At 39.0% G+C, this 24,582-nt stretch overlaps 1 protein-coding gene across 1 annotated transcript in view; it reads left to right on the top strand.

The window, feature by feature from the left end:
• PKDCC (protein kinase domain containing, cytoplasmic) overlaps positions 1–21,709 on the top strand; it is a 56,575-nt gene extending 34,866 nt beyond the window's left edge. Inside the window, exons 4-7 of the mRNA XM_040430356.1 lie at positions 2,511–2,590; positions 4,207–4,314; positions 17,412–17,585; positions 20,909–21,709. Coding sequence (XP_040286290.1) covers positions 2,511–2,590; positions 4,207–4,314; positions 17,412–17,585; positions 20,909–20,994 — 448 coding nt within the window. The 3' untranslated portion in view covers positions 20,995–21,709. The remainder of the gene's footprint in view (positions 1–2,510; positions 2,591–4,206; positions 4,315–17,411; positions 17,586–20,908) is intronic.
• Positions 21,710–24,582: the final 2,873 nt, after the last annotated feature.

The raw sequence follows: 24,582 nt of genomic DNA, 5'->3' as shown, positions 1-24,582 counted from the left end.
GTTACTAAACGGCCTGTTATCCCAGTCTGCACCTTGTGGACAGAAAATGCATATAACACACACCAGAACACATCTTTTTCCTTTAACCCCTTAAACAGTGGGACACTGCATATTTCTCTGGAAAACCCATTTAATACCATGAACATAACAATTATTGTTATAGAATAGATAATTCATTGTTATTTTTTATGATTAGCTAATGTAATGACGGATATTTTTGAAACCATATATTTTGCAAGTAAGACTTTGTTGGGTTAGTGTATGATCTTGGAATATTTTCTATGCAATTTAGATTTTTTTCTTCGGTCCTAATTTATATTCTGGATTTTAAGGACATTCAGAATCTGTTGTTGACCTTGCATAGCTTACCTCATGATTAATACACGACCCCGTGAACTTTCCTCTTACTTGTCTTTTTAATCTGCTGTGTTTTCCCAATCCCCTTTGAACTAACAGAAGCCGGCCTTGTTGCGGCTAAATCAGTGTTCCTAAGACAGAGGGTTGTGGCGAGAATCCTCTTTCTTCCTTTCAACAGACAGTGAGCGTGTGCTGATTTATGACACTTTGCATTAGGACAAGGTTGATGATTTCAACAAGCTAAAAGGCCATGATGAAAATGAACTGCAGTAAATGGACTTCTTGTGGAAACTCTTTATTCATCGCCACCCAACCGCTAGTAAATAGATTATAGGGGTACTTGGCAAGTCATGGCATATCAAAACTCTGGCCCGACTGGGAAGTCACACTGGAGGCAACAATAGGTTCAGTAGGGAGTTATTTTATTAATAAACTGTGCAAAAAGCTTCAGTAGCTCATACAGTAGAAATTTTTTTTACTAATTTTGCAAGAAACTCCTACAAAATTTGTGAAATAATGGCCGGTGAGGGGCATAATAATTGTACTGTGTTTGCAGCAGGGGGATCTATGCAAATAATAAATAAATGCATGAAAAGCAATACCATAGTGCAGTGTTATTCCCAGAATTACTGTATTAATTGGCTACAAAGAGTGTCTCTGGTTTTGGAGGACCCATCATGTCTGTGTATTACATGATAGATACATGTGCAATACTTCACTTCCCCTGTGGAGGCACTGCAGATGAAATGAACACTTGTTATTGGGTTCTTGCATAGATTTCTGCTGATCACTGGGGGAGCCAGTGGGACACCCTGTAATCAGCTTATCAGAGGACCCTTTTAAAAAAGGGATTGTTTAACCCCTTTTTAATGTGAAACTTTTATTTTATTTTTTTAATTTTCTGTTTCATCCATCCTAATCTACTATATAAAGGCAAAGCTAGGCTGATTTTCTGTTTAGATCTAAAGATTCTAGTGGCTGGACAGAAGAAGGACTGTGGATTGTGGGTCATCCAACTGTCCAAAAGCACTGTGAATTATGGGTCGTCTGACTGCTGGGACGCCATGTGATCCCGAGAACGAGGGTTTCCTAAGTCACCTCTCTAAGTGGAGAGGTAGTGTGAAAGTGTGAATGTTGGTCTATCGCTTTAGTTATTTCTATGGGACTGACGGAGCACTGTTTACAATCAGAGACGAGACTCAGGAACCCTTCATTCTTGGGATAGTGGGAGGTACCAGGAGTTTGACCCCCCCCCCCCCCCCCCCGCAATCCGATATTTATTACCTAACCTTTGCATAGGTGATAAATATTTTCATGGGATAACCCTTTTAAAGACCTTGATGGAAGAGGGCATTTTATAAAGACAGCTGTATATAAGCTCGATATATGCACACTTCTCTCTCCCCATTCTAGGTATTGGTGGGGGCCTCAATGCTCAGACCCCTACCGATCTGAACCTTTGACGCTTTAAAAAAAAGTTATTGACCTCTGAAAATATATATAATATATATATATTTTTTATTTTCACATTTTAAGACCATTTACTATAGCTTATTGTTAATGTGCCAGGATAATGAGGAAAGTCCATTCACCCCTTACCTATCCAGCTACCATTTATTTACAAAAAACCCTCTATGAGTTTATATCAACCTTTTTTCCAGGAATTTCATGGATTTTGGTCTCTTGTTCCTTGATTTATATATGTTTTACTTGTGTTCGTTATAATTTCCATATCCTTTTCCAAGTTTTCTGGTCTTCCCAGCTTCAGCTAGTCATGGAACACACCCAAAAATGTAATCGTCTTCCACTGGTGATACAAGTGCCATAAATTTTATCCAAGTACCAGACATCCTTACAAATAGCCACAATCCTCTAAGCTCCAGAGCAAGCTGCTGTGTTAATGGAGCCTTTACAGGTGATTACAAGGCAGCTTTGTGTCTAGCCGGCCTTGTTTTTTCTATGGCAGACTGCTGGGTTACGGTCACTTATGGATTTTTTTTTGTTGTTGCTTATTATGATATATGACTATGTTTCCTGAGGAGTTTAGTCATTTACTGCTTGTTGGATTTTTTGGTGACCGGTTTATTTGTATGTTGTAAATCTACCTAAAATATTATTTCCATTCATTAATATGGATTTTTTTTTTTTTTAAGGTTTTTCTTCACTTACCTCCTTCCTCACAGTGCGCCACCTTCCCTCAGGCCATTGCTGGATGTTATAGTGAATGCAACAGGTAGGTGCCAGACAAAGTGCTGCAAAATCTGTCACAGAACCCCACATACTATTTGCCATTTATAATAGTGAGGTCTTCTTATGTGTCAGAGTGGCTTTTAGACCCTCTCAGGCCTAGGTGCTAAGGCTACCACTGCACCTCTAGAGCTATACCCCTATAAGATGAAACCATAGCTGCAAAAGTATGAACTTACAACCTACCAGACCTTTGGATTGAAGTATTCATGTTGGCTCAAGCTAACATTCGTCCCAGTCCGCCTTGGCCAAGTGTGCATGGTGGTTTCAATGGGGAAATGTCAGACAACTCTGGTGGTGGTTTATCTTCCTTGGGAATAAAAGTATCGGTCATAGAATTTCAGCTGCCCGATCCTTCTTTCCCACCAACATCATCTGTCAGGGGATAGTCGGCACAACTCTAAACATATAAAGATAGTTCTGCGATCGTACCGAAATCAGCAGGATTTGATGACTTTATTCTTAAATGTATGGGTGCCTTACTAATGCAATGAGGTTTCAGGGCCCTCTCTGGAAAGAAGAGGGTTAAAACAACATACTAATGAGTATTAAAGACTCCAATTAAAGCTTTTCCTGCTGCAGAGTTTGAAATTGTTAGCTCTTTCAATTCTAGAGAACACAACTTAGAGGAAACAGTGTCTGGGAATTAAGTATGATGGCCTATCTATCTGTCTGATCATGGGGGTTCTATGGATTAGGCGTCTGAGATCACATATTGCTGGTCTGTCTTACAGGGAATCTGTCTCCATGATTGTGGACTATCTGCAGTAATACGTAAGTCCAGATCGATATATATTCCTTATTTTTCTACTGCCCCCATTCCCCTTCTATCAGCACTCAAGGCTGTGCTGAAATGCACATCAGGACTGCTGTGCTGTGCCAATATAATGGAGAGGTCTTGTGTGCATGCACAGCAGTCCTGATAATATATTTCATTGCAGCTTTAAATGCTGACAGGGAGGGGACAGTAGGAAAAATTTTGAAAAATTTGGACTCCTTGCAGTCTAACCCATGTATTACTACAGATAATAGTCCAAAATCGTAATGACAGATCCCCATTAAAGGTATTATTTGTCCTTGGACCTGACAAACCCTGGAATCCTAACCTGTCGCCCACTCACCTGTCCACGATCTCACCGTTGCTTGGTTCCCAGCATACATCAATCCAATATGACCACTGAGACCTGCGATTGGCTGCAGTGGTAACGATACCAAGCTGCTTCATGGTAGTGGGGTACCGAAAGTGGCCAGGAATGGAGCAGTGGGAGGACCTCAGACAGGTGAGTGAGGTTTTTTTAGGTTACAGTGCATAGTTTAGGACCTCAGGGGTTGTCAGCTCCGAGGACGGACAACCCCTTTAAGAGGAATATTTAAAGGGAATCTTACCCTATATCACAATATGGTGACTGCCTTCATTAATATGCAACAGTTGGAAGTGCAATTTCTCGGTCTCGCCTATGCCAATTTGGACCATGTGTGCCCCAAAAACCTCTTCATTTTTTTTTTATATCTAGACACTCCCTAGCTAGTTATTATAAGTGACTACTTAAAGTCCTACAGGAAAAGGAGGTTTATATGAATTAACTTTTCAATGTTATTTAGGCGAACTGCGCTGGGGAATCGATGAAACTGCTGCACAGTTTGAAAAGGCCCTTTACTTATACAAGAGCGGCTTATACCTGTCAAATGTTACACATGTACCTACAGCTGGTAAGTATTTGCTCTAACTGATACTCATTTCATTGTCTGCTGAGTGATAGCTGTCATCACCGTGTAATTACGTCTGCCATAGCTAAAATAATACAAACATTCCATTGCACCGCGTTTAGATAGTAGATGTTGGCCCTGTCTATTAGGACTGCGCTGGTGGAATTCACGTTTTATTAACTACAGGTTGTCACCATGAAAAATAAGAATTGTGAATAAAATGTAAAATATATTTTTATTCCATAATTAAAATAGAATAAATATTCAAAGGATAAATCCATAGGAATCTCAGATCTTATTGGTGATTCCAAAGATTTCCAAAATTATTTAAAGGTGTTAGCTCATCTCAGACATTGATGGCATAATAATAATATATCTTTATTTATACATATTCCGCGAAGCTTTACGAGCAGAGGGATCATGTACAATCAGAGTCATAAATAATTTATCTAAAAACTGAAAAAAAAAGTCCTGTCGACAGGACTTTTTTTTCCATCATACAGAACAGAAAAAAGCTGAACAGTTTTTTATGCCCATAGAAATGTATTAGGACGGAGCAAAATGGAATTCCTCTTAAAGGCATTGGTTTTGCATTCCGTCTTTGGTATAATGGAACACTATATTGGAATTAGAAACACTAATGCGAACCCACCCTGAGTGCCAGCTGCTCTGGGCGTTTGTGCACCACATCACGGACGTGGACTCATTCACAGAGGCACGGAACCCCACCGCGAAAAAAATAGAACATGTTCTATTTTTTTGCGGTGCAGACAGATTGCGGCCCCATTCAAGCTGAATGGGTCTGGATCTATCTGCGGCAGCCGAACGGATGGTGCCCGTGCATTGGGGATCGCAACGAGGCCTTAAGGACAGGCCCTCAATATCAAAGTCCTGGAAACTCTCTTAAACATTCCTAGGATGATTTAATAATAGATTTTATTAATATCACATTATTTCCTTGTTTGCTTGTCTACACTGACTGGAAGTATACTAGAGAAGACGCTGTAACTGCTTAATGTGAAAAAAATTAAAGGCAACAGTTGCTCCTAATTTCCATGGGACAGATGGTGATAACAGAAGATAACACTCGTGTATCTCCGTCAATCATATAGATGGTGAAATGGTAGCATGCATGACCAGTCCATTTAAAGGTGATATATGTTGCTCAACCCCATAAACATGGCTCCACTTTGGAAATTCATGTCTTGTAAGTCACGCTGTTTTTGGGTGTAAGAAGTTATTTTCTTGCCATGAGGAGTTTTCCTGGCATCAACAACAACGTATGAAGCATAGATATAGGGGGCACAGTGGTGCCGGTTGCCCCAGGCCATAGAGTCTGAGGGCCCTTGGCTTCATACGAGAAGGCCCTGGTACAGATTGTACTTTGGGGCCCAGCTACAATAAATGTAAACCAAGGAAATGAAACTGTTTGCAGTAAAGAGAACACATGCCTTTTAATGGCTGATTTATCCTCCCTCTAGCGTTTCAAATCCTTCATAAAAATGCCTGCTCTACCAGAGGAAGAGAGAAAAAAGAGCTAGCAGTATAACATATGGAGCGGTTGCCCTTCACGCGTCACCCCACTGTTTTCCATAGGAAAAAAGCGATTTCTTTGAACAACACCAAGTGTGAAAAGTGATATTAACAATTACTCTGAAAATCCAGTGAAACAGCATGTGAAGCCCAGCGTTCACATAAAACAAGGTTTAACAAGGTGAACCCTGATCGGGTTACAAAAAAATGTAGGTCTTAAGCTTTAAAAATGTTTGAGTTGTAAAACATTTATAGTGCTTTAAATTCTAATGTACTCCAAGCGTTGTGCGAGCAGCAGCCCCGGCGCACTGTACTCAGCGCCTTACATAGCTGCTCCTCATGTGCAACTTCTGACCGAACTACCCGGGGAGAAATAGAGGCCTATGGTTAGTTCTTTCTTTTGTTGTAAAGACATTGAAACGCCAAGCACAATAGAACGGGTTTTATAGCTTAGGTTTGAGATTTTTTTTCAATTTTTAATCCACTGGCTAATTGGCATTTTGTTTTAGGCTACATTCACAGGAGAGAGAAAAAAATGACCATGAAAAAATGGTCACAGACCGTTTTCCATGGCCATTTTCTACTACTTATGCTCCTGTCTTATGGTCATCTGGCTATTTTTATTGGCTGTTTTGCATCCGTTTTTAAATGTTGTTAAAAAACTTCCATTAAAAATGCCCCCATAGTGGCCCCCAGCATTAATAATGTCCCTCATAGTGGCCCCCAAAATTAATAATGTCCCCCATAGTGGCCCTCAGCATTAATAATGTCCCCCATAGTGGCCCCCAGCATTAATAATGCCCCCCATAGTAGCCTCCATCAGTAATAATGTCCCCCATATTGGTCTCCAGCAGTAATAATGTCTTCCACAGTGGCCACCAGCAATAATAATGTCCATCATAGTGCCCCCCCAAAAAATAATAATGTTCCCTATAGTGGCCTCCAGCAGTAGTAATGCCACCCATAGTGGCCTCCAGCAGTAATAATGTGCCCGCCAGCAGTAATAATGTCCCCCAGCGTGTCCCCCAGCTGTAATAGTGTCCCCCATAGTGGCCTCCATCAGTAATAATGTCCCCCACAGTGGCCACCAGCAGTAATAATGTCCATCATAGTGCCCCCAAAAAAATAATGTCCCTATAGTGGCCTCCAGCAGTAGTAATGCCACCCATAGTGGACTCCAGCAGTAATAATGTCCTCTATAGTGGTCACCAGCAGTAATAACGTCCACCATAGTGGTTCCCAGTAGAGATGAGCAAAGAGAGCTTCGGATGTTACATCTAAAGTCGCTTTGTTCATATCTTTGGATTAATATTGTACGGAGATCCACCTCCTTACAGTATTAAAATGTATGGATATGAATAACTTCGGTAATTGATTTTTAAGGTGGAAAACCATTTTAAAACTTGAAACCAAACTGGGCTTCGTTTCCGATTGGCCCCCAGCAGAAAAATGTTTCTCATAGTGGCCTCCAGCACTAATATTATTCCCCATAGTTGGTCCCAGCATTAATAATGTTCCCAATAGTGACCCCCAGCAGTAACAATGTCCCATATGTAACCTTACATGTGGATGTAGCCATACATGTGAAATCTTGATAATATATATCTCTGTAAAATCAAATCCCCGTCGATCAGATACTAATGACCTATCCTTGGTCATCAACATAAAAGTCTTGGAAAACCCCTTTAAGTAAATAGGGCCGAGCAGTGAGCAGCAATACCAAAAACAGCCTGTGGGCAGCAGTGCCTCTATCTCTGGGAAAAATAAGCCATTTTATTCTAATGTCATGCAACCCTCCATGAAGACACTTGCAGATAACACTAGAGATAATTCTGAACTGTACATTATAAAATACGCAGAGGAGATAAACTTAATTTACTGACTTCCTTTCACAAACGATAGGAGATAAATACAAGCTATGATAAGAGAAGTTCACGAACTCGTTCACACAGAGACACGTACAGGGTGGACTTTCATGAAATGACACGTCATACAGCCTTGGCGGTCACTGACTTAGAAAAGAACATTGGGCGTCTTCCAGTTGGTAGCTAAAGTTGGTAGTAAAATCCAGTAAGGTTTGTAGGGGCTGAAATAACTGGTCATTAAGAGTGATTAAAATCAGATTGAAGTTAATTCCAGCTATTTAAAACATTGGAAATCTGGTCACAAGGCATTTTTGGTTGAGAGACAAATCCTCATTAGAGTAAATTCTATATTTAAACCAAAGAAAAGAAAAGGTTGAGTAAAGTACAGATCAGTGGGAGATGTCTCGAGAAGCACACAAAAAATATTTAAAGGGCTAATGCACTCAATAAAATGGGTTTTCAAGCAGGGATCGACCTGTAATAAAGAATACAGTAGACGATTACTTACCTGACATATGCTGCACCTCTCTGACACAACCTCTGCAACCAATCACTGGCCTCTGCGGTGCACTGAAAGGGACAGTGATTGGTTACAGTGGTCACCTGTCCCCGCTGCATCCGGAAAAACAGAGACCTACTGGGAGAACCAGAGTGACTGATCTGTCAGGTAAGTAATCATCTATTCTTTATGACAAGTCCGGTTTTGTCTTGAAACCAGAAAACCCCATTAAGAGATAATGACTCGGATTCACTGTTGACTCCATGATTTTGTGTGAAAAGTTGGCGTATTTTGATACCATTTGGTGCAAAATGTGTCCTGAAATGGGAGGGAGGATGCCTAGTTGAGGCTGATTAGCAAGAAATGGTCTAAACTGGGACTTTTTACAACATTTTTGCCATAAAAATCTAAAAGTAAGACAGCTAAAATTTGTCTTAAACTTTTGGATAGGCAATCAATAGATAGGCCAGATCTATCATTATCATACAACCTGATTCGCTATGATAATTCTGACGCCTGTCTAGATGTCTTCCCTGTCTAACTCATAGTAACTCTGGACCAGTTTATGTAAAACAGGGCATTGAAGGTACATGCTAGAGATTGTATTTTATTATTTATTTCTTAAAGGATAAGACCACCATTTGGAAATAACTAGTATTCCAAAATATTATGGACCTTATATTCATCTATTATAGTATAATAGATGGATATAATTTAGAGTAATTAAGAGGAATTTTCCTTCCCATCATACCTATCCTGAGGTGTGATGGGAAGGAAATTAGCATGAAACATATTATGAAAAGCAAATTGTCATGATTAAATTTATTTTTCATTTGACTTTCTGCACCATTTACGTTAGTATTAACTGTTAATGGAGCCGCCCTTTAGGTGGGATAGTCTTTCTCAGTATTAGCTTCTCTGTTGAGTTGTGTCTACAACTTCTATGTAGGCCTTTGCATCTCCATGGTTATCCTGTTTAGTCTGATCCTGCAGTTGTACTGTCGTACTTTTTATGTTGAACACATTTTTTTGAGAATGAAAATAATTTTTCCAAGTCACTATCTATATTTAAAAAAATTACTAAAATAGTGCAGCTTTCGCACTGGCCACTAAGACTAATAATATGTTAAGACTTCCTGTTCTGTACCGGTAACTTACCAGTAGCTATCACATTATCATCACAGGTAGGATTAAAATGATTGGTATCACCATTGTATAGATAACACAATATCCACCATTTACAATGGGTGATGTCAGAGCACATCTATTCCCTCCTGACACCTGAAAAGGTTAGAGAGCATGCCTAGAAAAAACTCTCCCATAGAAGTCACCTGCTTTCCATTGTGTCTATGGCCCATGTGGATGCTCTCTCTTGACATACTTTAGACCTAGTAGCCAGTGTGAAAACTGTATGAAATACGGATCTTTTCAAATACAGATAGGGGCATAGAAAGCTTGGAAAAAGTCACAAAAATTCTAAAACAATGTTTGACATTAAAAAAAACTTGATTTAAACAATAAGTAGATTTCTGATGACACATTGACTTAAATTTTTTTACATCAGGACTACATACTAAGTTGTTCCATTTCTTTAGTTTGTATACATTAGAGCAATAACAAATATATATTGCCATAACCTTTAAGCCTACCATGTTAATCTGAAATAAGAACTACTTAAGAATTCCATGATCCAAATCTTGGATCTTCTTCACGTTGTTTTTCTTTGCCAGTTGAATGTTCACAGTTTGACGTTTGCCACCTTTAAATTTATGACTACATTTCTTGTATTAGGCAAGTATTTATTTGTTTTAAACATCATTAGTCTGGAAATTGACCAGAACTTTGACCTTTTGATGATGTGATTTACTGCCGGGAGACTTCAAATTCCATTGACTTCATTTAAATAAGTTTCCTTTCTAGGGAGACAAAGCCTTGATCATCAGTGGTAAGTGATCAGTTCAGAGCTTAGTTTACAAAGGCAGTGAAGGTATTTTCCTAAGCTGAACCCTTTGTGCCTTGGGGGAAAAAAAAAACACTTTTGACGAAATTTTTACAAAAATCTATATTCATGATTTTTTTTTTTTCGTTTCTGAAAAGAATGGTCAAACCACTCGACTCATATTGGTCAAATAGAATGTGTTTCTTTCAGTTAGAATTTTTCCAGTCCACATTGGGAATGTTTTTGAAAGGGCAATATTTCATACACAACAGATGTATTAAATGGGTTGTCCAGCCTAGTAGCCAACTTAAACATGAATATGATTGAAATCTGTTGTGCTTGAAATCTTGCCCTGTCAAAAACAATCCCAATATGGACTGGGGAAATTCTAACTAAAAGAAACACATTCGATCTGCCGAATATAAGAAACCTGTGCCCAAATGAAGAAAAAAAAATACACTCCCCTGTGTACATGTTGCCTGACCCAGACCAGCTTCTATCTCATGGTCTCCTCTGGACCAGAATTGGTTTGATCCCATGACTGTTGAAGCCAGCAAATGGTTCCAGCAGCCATGTATTTATTTGCATGGTACATCACTGCTAATGACATACCATTCAAGCACATGTGACTTCTGAAGCCACATCTGCTTGAACGGAACTATGGTGTTTGAATGGTGGCACTGTGGACAGGTGAGTATAGTTGAGGATGTTAAAAAAGTGCAACTATTATATTGAAGTCTCAATAGCTTTGGATGGTCATTTTGGAGGCTTGTAAAAGTTATCACTCCCCTTATCCTATATGAAGGAGTGAATGGTGAAAGTGGAGATCCCAGATGAGTAGATGCGTTGCCCAGGCAAGTGCCAGTTAGAATTTAGTGCCTTACCAAATTACCGTGGGACTGACTTGAAAATGTGGTGTATTAAAGTGGACCATGGACAGTTATGGTATATCTGTATAATAATGATAGTTGTGTTCCAATTAGGAGAATAGTGTTCTTGCTGGTTTTGACCTCTGTTTAATAAATCCAAGGTGGCTGGTATGAGAAATGGAAAGAGAAGAAGTAGGAGAAAGAAGGTTGAGCATGTTCACAACTCTCTCCACTACAGTCTATGGGAGTCATAGGAACAGAAGATCTATAACTCTTATATATTCAAGTGAATGGGATGAGCTGCAGTACCAGACACATCCATGAGTGGCACTGTCTCTTGTAGAAAGCAGATGGTTTTCCAATCTTCAACATGGTGCCTGTTGGTAGGGAGATTGGGTGTGGATTCAGCACTGCTGCCTCTGCCATGTTGTTGTGTAACATTATATGGCTCTACAGCACTGCTCCTAAGCCTTGTGCTTTTCCAGTTTTGATAATCTGATATCCTTTTCTAAAACAGTGCCACTCTCATACTTGGGCTATATATGGTATTGCAATATTCAAGGATTGTAGCTGAGCTGCAATAACTGACACAACCAGTGAATAAGAGGGGCACTGTTTCTGGAAATACTTTTTTTTCCTAATCCCATGCAATCCTTTATAGTGTGTAAAAATTGAATAATTATGTCCATCATCATAGCAAGCAAGTCAAAATCTTATAAAACGATTTAGCCATTTTTTTTTGTTATCTACACTGTGTAAAGCAATAACATTTATTACTGATTTAATTGCAAAAATGTGAATAGAACAACTAATATATACTGATATTTGTACAGACAATAGCGTAAGTCAAGCTCGATTGAGAAGAAGCATGCGCTACTAGGTCTAAATATACAAGACTTTTGTTTCCAATTAGCTTTCAATTGGCATCAAACAATTATACGGTATTTGAAAAGCCTTTAGGGCAAAATTAAAAGGTAAATATTGATCTAATCTACAACCATTTCCTAGCTGCAGTTCCACTTCCAGAATAAAAAAGAAGCAGAAACAGACGTCTCAAATATTCTCTATGGTAGGAGGAGGAAAAGTCTTAATTCAGAAAAGTTTTTTTCTGTTATCCACCAAAATATCATAACTCCTGGCGTTCTATAATGTGTTCAGGGAGAAGCAAACCATATTGAAGTGATCTGTAATATAAAAAATATATGGTAAATATTTTTATTATTAAAAATTATATATATATATATATATATATATATAAATATTTTTTTTAAATTATTATTCTTTTATATTATATTTTTACTATTTTATGTAAGCCTTCAGCCCCTTTCACTTTTTTCACATTTTTTTTATGTTGCAGCCCTTTGCTAATATTAAAAAGTTTTTCCCCATCATTCTGCTCTCAATACCCCATATTGATAAAGTGAAAACAGAATGTTCAAAATCTTTGCCAGTTTATTGAAAAGGATAAACTAAAATCTTTACTCTTTACTCGGGACTTAGTTGAAGCCCCTTTGATGTTGTTTCAAGGTTTGCACACTTGGATTTGGGTATTTTCTAGCATTCTTCTCTGCAGATCCTCTCAAGCTCTGTCAGGTTGGTTGGGAACCATTGACTGACAGCTATTTTCAGGTCTCTTCAGAAATGTTCGATTGGATTCAAGTTAGGGCTCTGGCTGGACCACTGAAGGACAGTCATAGAGTTGTCCCTAAGCTGCTCCTGTGTTGTCTTGGCTGTGTGCTTAGGGTCATTATCTAGTTTGAAGGCAAAACTTTGTCTCAGTCTGAGGTCCAGAGCACTCTGGATCAGGTTTTCATTAAGAATATCTCTGTGTTTTTTTCCAGTCAGTTTTCCCTCAACCCACCCGCTGAAAAACACCCCCACTGCATGATGCTGCCACCACTATGCTTCACTGTAGGGATTGTATTAGGCAGGTGAAGAGCAATGCCTGGTTTCCTGCAGACATGACACTTAGAATGAAGACTAAAAAGTTCAATCTTGGTTTAATCAGAAAAGAGAATCTTGTTTCTCACAGTCTCAGTGTCCTTTAGGTGCTTTTTTGAAAACTCCAGATGGGCTTTATTCAGGGGTGGACTGGGAACTTAAAGTGCCCCTGGAAAAAATAGTAAAAGTGGCCCCATTTTGTAGTCGGGTCCAAATTGATGGAACGCAGGGCCAGCAATACCATATTGTGGTACATTGTACTACCCTAATAGAGCCAAATGCCACAGTTCATCACAAAATACTGCCAGCAGCACAAAATGCATCCCCAAAAACTTCCACTGGCTGGACATAAGGAGGGCCCAGGCGGCCCCCTGGGCATTGGTCCACTGGGAAATTTCCCTGTAAGCTCTATGGCCAATCCACTCCTGGCTTTATTGTGTGTTTTACTGAGGGGAGGGTACTTTCTGACCACTCTGCCATAAAGCCCAGATTGGTGGAATGCTGCTGTGGTTGACCTTCTGGAAGTTTCTCTATCTGCACATAGGATCATTGGAGCTCTGCCAGAATGACCTTTGGGTTCTTGTTCACTTCTCTTACCAAGAACCTTCTCCCCTGATTACTTAGTTTGGTGGGGTGGCCAGCTCTAGGAGGCCACTGTGATCTTGGGAAATTTCAGTGCAGAAAAAATCTTGTGTGCCCTTTTCCAGATCTGTGCCTCCACACAATCCTATCTTAGAGCTCTAAAGGCAGTTCTTTTCTTCTCATGGCTTGGTTTTTGCTTTGATATGCATTGTCAGCTGTGAGACTTTATATAGACAGGTGTGTGTATTTCCAAATCATGTCCACATCATTTACAAATCATGTCCAAATCAAAAATTTGTGAAATTTTTCTACCAGAAATCTAGCAAAACCGAGATGATAAATTCACCCTATGTGTCATTTTTGCCTCTCCCGGGTTAGTCAGGGGTACCGGGTGGATCTACGACTGCTATGGAGAGTTCAAAATACTATAGGTACCAAGGATCACAGGGCTCAGGTGGGGGCTTCTACTGCTGTGCTCTTATGTTTTGTTTAATAACAGTTACTCTTATGGTATCATATGGATTCTACATTTATTTGTACATTTTAATGCTGTCCTGATTATTAGTATGTAAAAATATTATACAATATGGAACATTTTTGGGGTTGGCATAAAAAATTGGCGAACAGTCATCATAGTCAAGCCTTAAATAAATGCTTGCTCAGAACCCCAGTTTTGCTATGTGTATTAAATTATGGACCAAAATGGCACTTTTGAAAGTTTTTTTTGTCCCAGAAGTTTTTGGCTTCTTTTTTTCTATTTATTATATGATGTAATAGTGACGGCAGCGGGAAGCAATCGCCTTGGCACATAAGGTTTAGCAACTTCTAGGGCACACACAACTGGCATATGTTTACACTGACAAAACATACACTTTCAAGTCTTTAAAATTACCAAAAATTCTTAAAGGGGTTATCTGGGATTGAGGACTTTGTTACATTAGTACAAAACAGACAAACATATAACAGACATCCATGTCCTACCTTTTCTATATGTTTCTCAAGCCCCGTTTTCTTATAGGAAATTCTTTGCCGGATGTGAACTTTTCTTAGACTCGGTGACGTACCGGGTCCCTTGCAGGAGCGTTGAAGCCTCTTCTTCCGGCTGCTCAGGGAGCCCGGTGATGTCACCTGCACTGATGGGCGGGCGTTAGCGCTGCTCTAGCCAGTAAAACGGCTAGGGCAGCACTAAAGCCCGCCCATCAGAGCCGGTGATGTCACCGGGCAGTGTGTTATTATAAACAAAAGAGCCTTTGCCCTGAGCGATTTAGCGCAGCGCAAAGGAGAGCATCGGACCATGAACTGCTCCGATGCTCAAGTCAGGGGGGCAGCCTGGGTGAAAATAGAGGTTTGTCCGGGTTCAGCTCTAAACCCGGACAACCCCTTTAAGGTATGTAAAAGTTCAATATCATCTTAACATTCTCATATCTCCTGAGAAATCTATTCATTGTATGGCTTGTACATGACATCACCGAGAATTTTTCACGTTATTTGCACTCACCATGAAATTTCTGTAAACATGGTTGAGATGAGAACCCCATACGAGAGAGGCAAGGACCGTCTTACTGGAGTCGTTACTATGTCCTCATTAAAACTGGGGAGTGATACAGTGTAGTGGATTTAAATTTCGACCTTTACAAACATAAGCTTGGCATAACCCACTATTTACTTAGGCTTTGCACAACCCCTAGCTCTGTGGTTTACATGGCGCATGTTACATGCAACAGAAAAAATATGAATCCTCTGAGTTATTACATCTAAATCGCATGATTATAAATGAGCTCAAGTTGTTATATTTAAAAGTGATTAATTCACTGATGGTTTTGAGAAATAAAGGAACCTTAGTGATGGCCAGAGAACTTGAAGGAGCTGTGAACAGGGAACAAGAGGGTGGCTTTTACATCCATCTGAGACTGAATGGCAGCCAAGACCGGCTGGTAATATATTAGTCAGTAGAGAAAAGGAGGGTGAGGAAACTAAGTGACATATTCCATGTAGTCCATAATCTACTAATGAGAGTGTTAGGAAATTTCAGTTCATTAAGAGAGTCTATTGAACTTGTTTCTTCCTGACATCAAAAATGAAGACCGTGCTCTTCTGAAGTAAGAGGAAATCTCATGCCATGGTGAAGATTTCATGTGGGGCGAGCTTGAGCAATTCATTTGGCTTTTATCAAGTGATAGAGGGACATATTTATCGACCAGTGGAAACAAACTGCAGCCTCATTTGCCCGTGCTTATCAGGCATTAGGATATCTAGAGCTAATGTCAGCGCTTTGACTAATTTGCAGCCTGTGTTAATTTATTATATATGCCTACAATGCTTTTTGACTCGGCTGCTAGGAAAGTTCTTGTCAGCAGCCAGCTTATACTACACTAACTAAAAAATATGTCCAGTAAAAGGAAAATCTTGACAACAGTGTCGTTAAAGGGAAGGTGTGGTTAAAAATGATTCTACATTTTTAAGTTTTCATGCTAGCAAGCATGGGGGGGACTTGCCCAGAACAATGGGGTGTTAAAAAACAGTCCTCCAAGGGCTCTGGCTGGCCCCTTGGTACTTGCACCAGCTCATTTGTATATTACTAAAAACACTGATATCTTGGCTACGGTTCTACCTATAGATATAACAAAGGTATGATTTTAATCAGAATGATCATCCTTACCAGGCACCATGCCTGGTAAAATAGGGTTGATCATACTGACAGATGCACTTTTAAGATAGGTGTGAAGCAGCTCTTTATCTGGGGACACAGGAAGGAAATCTCTGTGTGAGAGCTGAGTGGAGAAGTCTATGAGAAATGTTGCTGAAGTATGGTTTTGGTAAGCTGGCAGAGAGAAGCTCTCCAGCTGTCAGATAGGTACATCTGATGTATAGTAAGGGTTGAACAAGCAAGGATTTAATTTCGTTGCTGTTTTGTTTTATTTTTTAGCATGCAACCTTTTTAATAGAACCTGACTACGAGTCAGCTTAGACATATCCTTCACTGTTGGACTGATTTGAATGAAACCAGATCTGTGTCCTTTGACCTCAGCAAAGGCAACCCCGAGCAAATCTTACACTGTTAATAGAGAACCACCAAGTTAAAAGTAAATCTGAAGCTGAGGCACCATAAGTAGGAGTGCCTATGGCTATTAAACTGTACCTGTACTTTTAAAAATAAAATAAAATTCATATGTGATAGTGACATATCAAATGTTTTGATGGGTGGAGATCTGAATGCTGAGATCATCCCCAATGATAGTGGAGGAGATGTGAGAAGTTCTCATAAGAGTGCTGTACCTCCTTGCTGCTGAAGACGAGTTCAATAAAAAAGCATATGAAGCCATCTTCAGTCTGTCTCCAACAGTGAGGAGAGACATTGCTGTGTGTGTGTGTGTGTGTGTATGTATGTGTGTGTATGTGGGGGTGGGGGGGTCTCAGCACTCAGATCCCCACCAATCAAAACCTTGATATGACATGTCAAATGACATATCAAATGTTTCTTAAATGTATGAGCACACTAAAATAACCATAGATACTCCTACGTATAGTGGCTCCATATGGTACCATATTACGAAAGTATTCTCACATTCTCCCCTAGAAGCAATATATCCAATGGAGCATGTGAAAAGCTGTATGTATATTATGAAAATCAGAGGTATGCAGAAGTACAATGTGGTCCTTTAGACTTCTATGAAGGCTGCATTAAAGCTTTATACAACTTGGAGCCTGTACAAAGCTATGCCAGCCATGTAGATGAGCTCTTATTATTGATATTTGGTAATCTACCAGCAGCTACCATATAATATCAACAAATATTAGCAATTATTGTAAATTCTTCATGGTTTTCAATATAATACATTCAGTAACCACAAACCTTGTTTTGCATCTTTCAGAATATAAGCAAGTGGAAGATGTTTCAATACTTGACGAAGACTACAGATGTTGGCCATCATACCATCATAATGGATGTCTCCTTTCCGTGTTCAATATAAATGAAGCCATAGAAGTTTGTGAAAGCCATTCACAGTGCAAAGCTTTTATTTGGATGAATCAGACAACCTGGACTGGTAAGCATATATTTATGTACTGTAGGTCACTATGGGGACTTTTGTAGATTCTGTTGAGTTGATTTTGTTTAGGTTTTTACAATCAGGTTTTTTCAAGAACCTCCATAGAAAAAAGTGAATATGATGTAATCCAATTTTAGAATATTGTAGACACAAAATAGTTTGGAGATCAAAAACATTCGACATAAAAAGTAAACCCGCTGCACAAGAAAAGGTGAGAGTTCCCTGTGTCACTGCAAAAGGCATAGACTTGGATGCAGACTACAGAGTTGGTGCCCAGTTCAACAGTCATTAGATCAGACTGAAGTATCTTGGGAAGAAAAACATACAACACTTCCCTGAAAGATAGGTTGAAATGAATGTGAATGTGAAGAAGGATTGATTGTGTAATTGAAGCTAAGCAGAAAGCCAGCCGTTCTCAGCACCTGAGTACAAGAAAGTAATTATTTTTGGTTCTACACTGGAGAATAGAGGCTGGTCTCATGAATGCTAATATTAAATCACTATAGCAATCCTGAAATTACTTTGCAAATACAAGTTACTTGGAAGCTAAATGAAAAAAGAATTCCATACACTACATAAAGACAATATTGTGGGGCTAGTCATGGCTAAGTGTGCTTATCTTGGAAATGGGCACAAAAGTTGATACAAAAATCCTGAGAATCTAGTACACCAAAACACTTGCTATGTTCAAAACTTTTTTCATCCGTTTTAGCCATAAAACTGAAAATACACACAATTTCAGCTATCAAAAGGCCACATTGACCTGTACATTGTTATATTTTCTGCTTGGTTCCTTCTCAAATGGATTCATGAAGCTTTGAAATAGGTTTCCTTGAATTTCCCAGATTTCTAAAGTGGTTTATAGTGCCTGGAGAGCCAAGGGGATTATTAAAATAGTTATCTCAGTTTAGAAAAAAGGGGCTGCTTTTTTTCATATACATTGCCACTCATGTCCATAGGCTGCATCTGATATTACAGCACAGCCCCATTCACTTAATTTACCTCAAAGAAAATAATTGCCGCCTTAGTAGCAACGGTCATAGGTCAGTTTCACATGAGTGTCTTCGGTTCAGAAAATATGGTCCGAAACACATTTCCCGGACCAACCTCTGCTCAGTTGACCAAATTCATTACATTATAGGGAACTACACTGCATGCAGAATTATTAGGCAAATGAGTATTTTGACCACATCATCCTCTTTATGCATGTTGTCTTACTCCAAGCTGTATAGGCTCGAAAGCCTACTACCAATTAAGCATATTAGGTGATGTGCATCTCTGTAATGAGAAGGGGTGTGGTCTAATGACATAAACACCCTATATTAGGTGTGCATAATTATTAGGCAACTTCCTTTCCTTTGGCAAAATGGGTCAAAAGAAGGACTTGACAGGCTCAGAAAAGTCAAAAATAGTGAGATATCTTGCAGAGGGATGCAGCACTCTTAAAATTGCAAAGCTTCTGAAGGGTGATCATCGAACAATCAAGCGTTTCATTCAAAATAGTCAACAGGGTCGCAAAAAGCGTGTGGAAAAACCAAGGCGCAAAATAACTGCCCATGAACTGAGAAAAGTCAAGCGTGCAGCTGCCAAGATGCCACTTGCCACCAGTTTGGCCATATTTCAGAGCTGCAACATCACTGGAGTGCCCAAAAGCACAAGGTGTGCAATACTCAGAGACATGGCCAAGGTAAGAAAGGCTGAAAGACGACCACCACTGAACAAGACACACAAGCTGAAACGTCAAGACTGGGCCAAGAAATATCTCAAGACTGATTTTTCTAAGGTTTTATGGACTGATGAAATGAGAGTGAGTCTTGATGGGCCAGATGGATGGGCCCGTGGCTGGATTGGTAAAGGGCAGAGAGCTCCAGTCCGACTCAGACGCCAGCAAGGTGGAGGTGGAGTACTGGTTTGGGCTGGTATCATCAAAGATGAGCTTGTCGGGCCTTTTCGGGTTGAGGATGGAGTCAAGCTCAACTCCCAGTCCTACTGCCAGTTTCTGGAAGACACCTTCTTCAAGCAGTGGTACAGGAAGAAGTCTGCATCCTTCAAGAAAAACATGATTTTCATGCAGGACAATGCTCCATCACACGCGTCCAAGTACTCCACAGCGTGGCTGGCAAGAAAGGGTATAAAATAAGAAAATCTAATGGCATGGACTCCTTGTTCACCTGATCTGAACCCCATTGAGAACCTGTGGTCCATCATCAAATGTGAGATTTACAAGGAGGGAAAACAGTACACCTCTCTGAACAGTGTCTGGGAGGCTGTGGTTGCTGCTGCACGCAATGTTGATGGTGAACAGATCAAAACACTGACAGAATCCATGGATGGCAGGCTTTTGAGTGTCCTTGCAAAGAAAGGTGGCTATATTGGTCACTGATTTGTTTTTGTTTTGTTTTTGAATGTCAGAAATGTATATTTGTGAATGTTGAGATGTTATATTGGTTTCACTGGTAAAAATAAATAATTGAAATGGGTATATATTTGTTTTTTGTTAAGTTGCCTAATAATTATGTACAGTAATAGTCACCTGCACACACAGATATCCCCCTAAAATAGCTAAAACTAAAAACAAACTAAAAACTACTTCCAAAAATATTCAGCTTTGATATTAATGAGTTTTTTGGGTTCATTGAGAACATGGTTGTTGTTCAAAAATAAAATTAATCCTCAAAAATACAACTTGCCTAATAATTCTGCACTCCCTGTATATTGCCATGAGTTCCAGCCTGACTGTGGGTCTAGTGTACTGTACTCAAATGCTGCTGTTTGTGGAATACAATTGACCCACGGTCAAGCTCGAACTCAGAGGGCCATAGACTCCTATGATGCAGTGATTTGGGGTCAGTCGAGATGCAGTCGGTCTGGGAAATGCGGCCATCACAGGTGTTATACTGCCATGGCAGATCCACAAGTGTTAGCTTAGTTGCACAAATTTCTGTGTCTGTATCATTCATCTGAATGGGTTTTGCAGAAATTCATGTTCTTCCCATCAAGAAACCCCATTATCAAGGCAAGTCAGATGACGCCAAAAGCTCTTAGTCATTTAGAACACTTCTTAAAACTTTAAGATGTTCTAGAAGATTTTAACATTGAAGGCTTATCCTTAAAATAGACCAGTAATGTTTGATTGGTGGGTGTGTGAGCTCAGGACTTCCACTGAGTAGCTCAATTAAGACCTGGTGATTTCTTCACTGCAGGGCTAAATTATAAATTGCAACTAAAATATATATTGTTTGCAGTCCCCTCTGACTAAAATAATTTTACAACCATGTTGTATGGTTTTGTTGATTAATTTTTTTTATTTATTTTTTTAGGGCGGCAACTTGTCTTCTTCAAAACAGGCTCAAAAAATGTTGTGCCTGATGAGAACAAAATAACCTACCTGAAAATGACTGCTTGACGGAAGTGATCCAATTATGGTCATTTAGAATGGATTGAATCGGAGAAAAATGCACTATTATTCATTCTAATTTCTAGAGTGCTATTCAAATTTACCTGAATTTACCAGGGTGGATGTGCAATAATTAGCATTTTTTTTAAAATGTGATTTGAAAGACAAAACAATGTGACACACTGTTAGAAATGAAGATAATGAATATAGTGATTATCTTTAACTGTATATAGTGCTATTTCTGCAGTGAAGAAGATTGGCATTTGGTGATATATGGATTGACACCAATGTCAGTAGGCTGCTGGCTTTTCATTCTGTGTGACTGTCCAATGGTGCACTGGCAATTTGTGCCTAGTGTGTAATATTTCCTCTTTTTTCTACAGGGATGAATAATTATTTGTTATGTTATACGTGTGTGTTACTTTAATTGTAAATTATGAGATTTCAATGATAAAACATCTTAATTTAAGATGTTGAACCCTGGGAATTCTAGCAAAACAAAGCCATAACTCATATGTGTCAAGACATCCAAAGAGGTATAAAACCATTATATGGATAAAAAAAAATTGACCCATATAATGGTTTTATACAAAACTCCTATACAAAGTCCAAGTACTTGTTAAAGGGGTTCTCTCATCATGGACAATGTGGGCATATCGCTTGGATATGCTCCCATTGTCTTATAGGTCCGGGTCCCACCGTTGGGACTTGCACCTATATCGAGAACGGGGAGCCAGCCACCACCTTCCAGGGCTCTGTTCTCGATATTGGTGCGGGTCCCAGCCGTGGGACACGCAGCTATAAGACAATGGGGGCATATCCTAGCCATATGCCCCCATTGTCCATGATGAGACAACGCTATAACTACTGTGGAAGATGTATAGCAAATACACCAAAATACTGAAGAATTCAAAGAGGTTAGGTACGAAATTCCAACCACACATCATCTTCTTTCTCAAGAATTTTTATGAAATATTTAACACCCAGCACATTCTGAACTATAAATTCAAAAGAAAGCATTTTTCCAAGGAAAATCGATTGGTTCCATAGGTTCAGGCTTGTTAACAAGCTGTTGGTTATGTGGCTCCCTAAAACAGGTTTTTCTCTGTCTTCTTACTAATAACATTTACTTTTAGGCCTCATGCACATGACCGTTCCGTTTTTTGCGGTCTGCAAACGGCCCATAATAGAAATGCCTATTCTTGTCCGCAAAACAGACAAGAATAGGACATGCTATATTTTTTTTGCGGGGCCACAGAACGGATCAAAGGATACGGACAGCACACGGAGTTCTGTCCGCATCTTTTGCGGCCCCATTGAAGTGAATGGGTCCGCACCCGAAAAACGGTTGTGTGCATGAGGCCTTAACAGAGTGAAGTTCTTGTTCTATGTCATTAGATTCGGAGAATGGCCTACGGTCAAGGACAAGGTTTTGGGATTTGACCTTAAATTAATGGTCCTCAAATATGTCTATGTTTATTGATGAATTTTAGTACATTTTGCTATATTTTGGAAACATTGATCAAAAAATCACCATAAACTTCAGAAAACATAGAAAATACAAATTTGTGCTTTATTATCTATAACATTTTGTTCTTATAATATTACCCTAACACTCCATCTCTCTCTTTCTCTAAGCCATATGATTCAGTCTTGTTTAAGATAAATAGCTCACTAACAATACAAAAGACTTCTACAGGGAACAATGCACAAAGTTCATGGTTTTCTACAAAAAAATGCCAAAAAACAAAGCAAAAAGCAATGTCATGTTATACTAACCAAAGTTATCGCTAATCTTGTACCAAAAAACATACACTGTATGCTTTTTCCAGTATGCAACCAAAAATGTAATATCTTCTCGTCAGTTGTAAGTTAAATGGTGTGTCTAATCTAGACCACTACTTCCGAGAATGAAACTTCCATGGCGATCCACTGATTGCCATGCTTCTGGTGAAACCCCCCCAAGTGGTCAACTCATATAGCTGGGGGAAGCTTCAGGCAAGACTGCTACAGGGGACCTGGGTTATTATATGGTGCTCAATTGATAGTTTTATTGAGTATAAACAATTGAAGCAAATTCAAATCAACTCAATTAGTTGAGTCTTCCATAGCAGAAGCTATGTCTCACAGAGATGGCCCCTGGGCCCGAATTATTACTTCAATATGCAAAGAGGATTTGGAAACAGGTTGTAAAGATAGGGCAACCCCTTTAAGCCAAAACTAGAATGGAATAAGTATGACCACGTTTAACAGTTACCTCACAAAATGTACCAAACACAAAAGGAAAAGTCTTAGATTGGGTTAGGTTAAGAATTTTACCACAAATGGTCAAAATATTAGATATCCCAAATTTATATATAATAATTTCTCGAAAAAAAAGATTCAGATAGATCAGTTTTATTACAGATCCTAACCCAGCTTCTTTAGGTGTAAGTTGAGTCAGAACAGTTTGTTCGTTTCTATATCCCCGTGTGAATGTCTCTCTATAAAATCTTATCTAGCTCCAAAAGAGATAGACCAATGTCTTCTAGGACAACCATGTATAATGATTGTATAGAATCTTCATCAAATCAAAGATATTGATAGTTTTAGAATGTTATAAGTGCTTAAAGAGGTTGTCTGGAACTTTATATTGTTGACCTACCCATCTCCCGGCTTCCAAACACATCGATCAGCTGTTTGTAGAGGCTATAGCACTCAGGCGAGCATTGTGGCCACTTCTTTACCAGGCACAGCGTTATACATTCTGTAGTGGTTGACCCATTCAGTACTATGAAAAGCCTTTACAACTCTGTGCCAAGAAAACAAAGAAGAGGCTGCAGCACTTGCCCAAGCACCCAGCTCCTTTAAACAGCTGATCGGTTGGAATGCCAGATTTTGTACTTCACCAATCTAATATTGATTGCCTATCCTAAGGGAGGGCCATAAATTTGAGCTTTCCAGGGAATCCCTTTAATATCTTCCCCTTATCATAGCTAAAGTAATGTACCCCAAGTAATATGAATTTGCAGCTAAAAGCCAAAAAATGTCCAGCACTCGATAATAAAATCCAAAAACTTTAAGACACATACATTTTTTTTTTAATTCGAGTCACCAAAAATGTTTCACCTCCTGCATGTTACTGAGACATATGTGTAAGAATAGTCAATAGCTTCTTTAAATGCTACCTAATTTATACATGCAATGCCTTGCCCACAATCAAATCTATTTATTAAATGGAAAACCTTTACATTATTTGATTGAAAAAAAGTGCATTGTTGTATGAAGATATTTTTGTCGTAATCGTCAAACTAAAAGATTTTATTTATAACAAATTTGGAGATTATGATTTTATTTTACATCCTGTAGGCGTCATGGAGGCTACTGCATAATATCATTGCATGTAATCAGTGACTGAGTACACCCTGACATTGACAATAGGGATGATTAATAAAACCTTGTGCAAAAGAAAAGTTGTGTTCTCTTAGGTTTTTAGAAAAAGTTGTAAACTGTTGATGCCTAATGATGATCCCTTTTTCTAATAAATTGAACGACAATTTATCAAATATATTTTATGTTATACAGCAGTAAAGAAATCTGATTTCGTTATCTGATGTT

The sequence above is a fragment of the Bufo bufo genome, chromosome 4, assembly GCF_905171765.1.
Source record: "Bufo bufo chromosome 4, aBufBuf1.1, whole genome shotgun sequence".
Taxonomy (NCBI): domain Eukaryota; kingdom Metazoa; phylum Chordata; class Amphibia; order Anura; family Bufonidae; genus Bufo; species Bufo bufo.
Note: the sequence above shows the minus strand (reverse complement) of the source record. Positions and strands in the feature narration are given on the sequence as shown.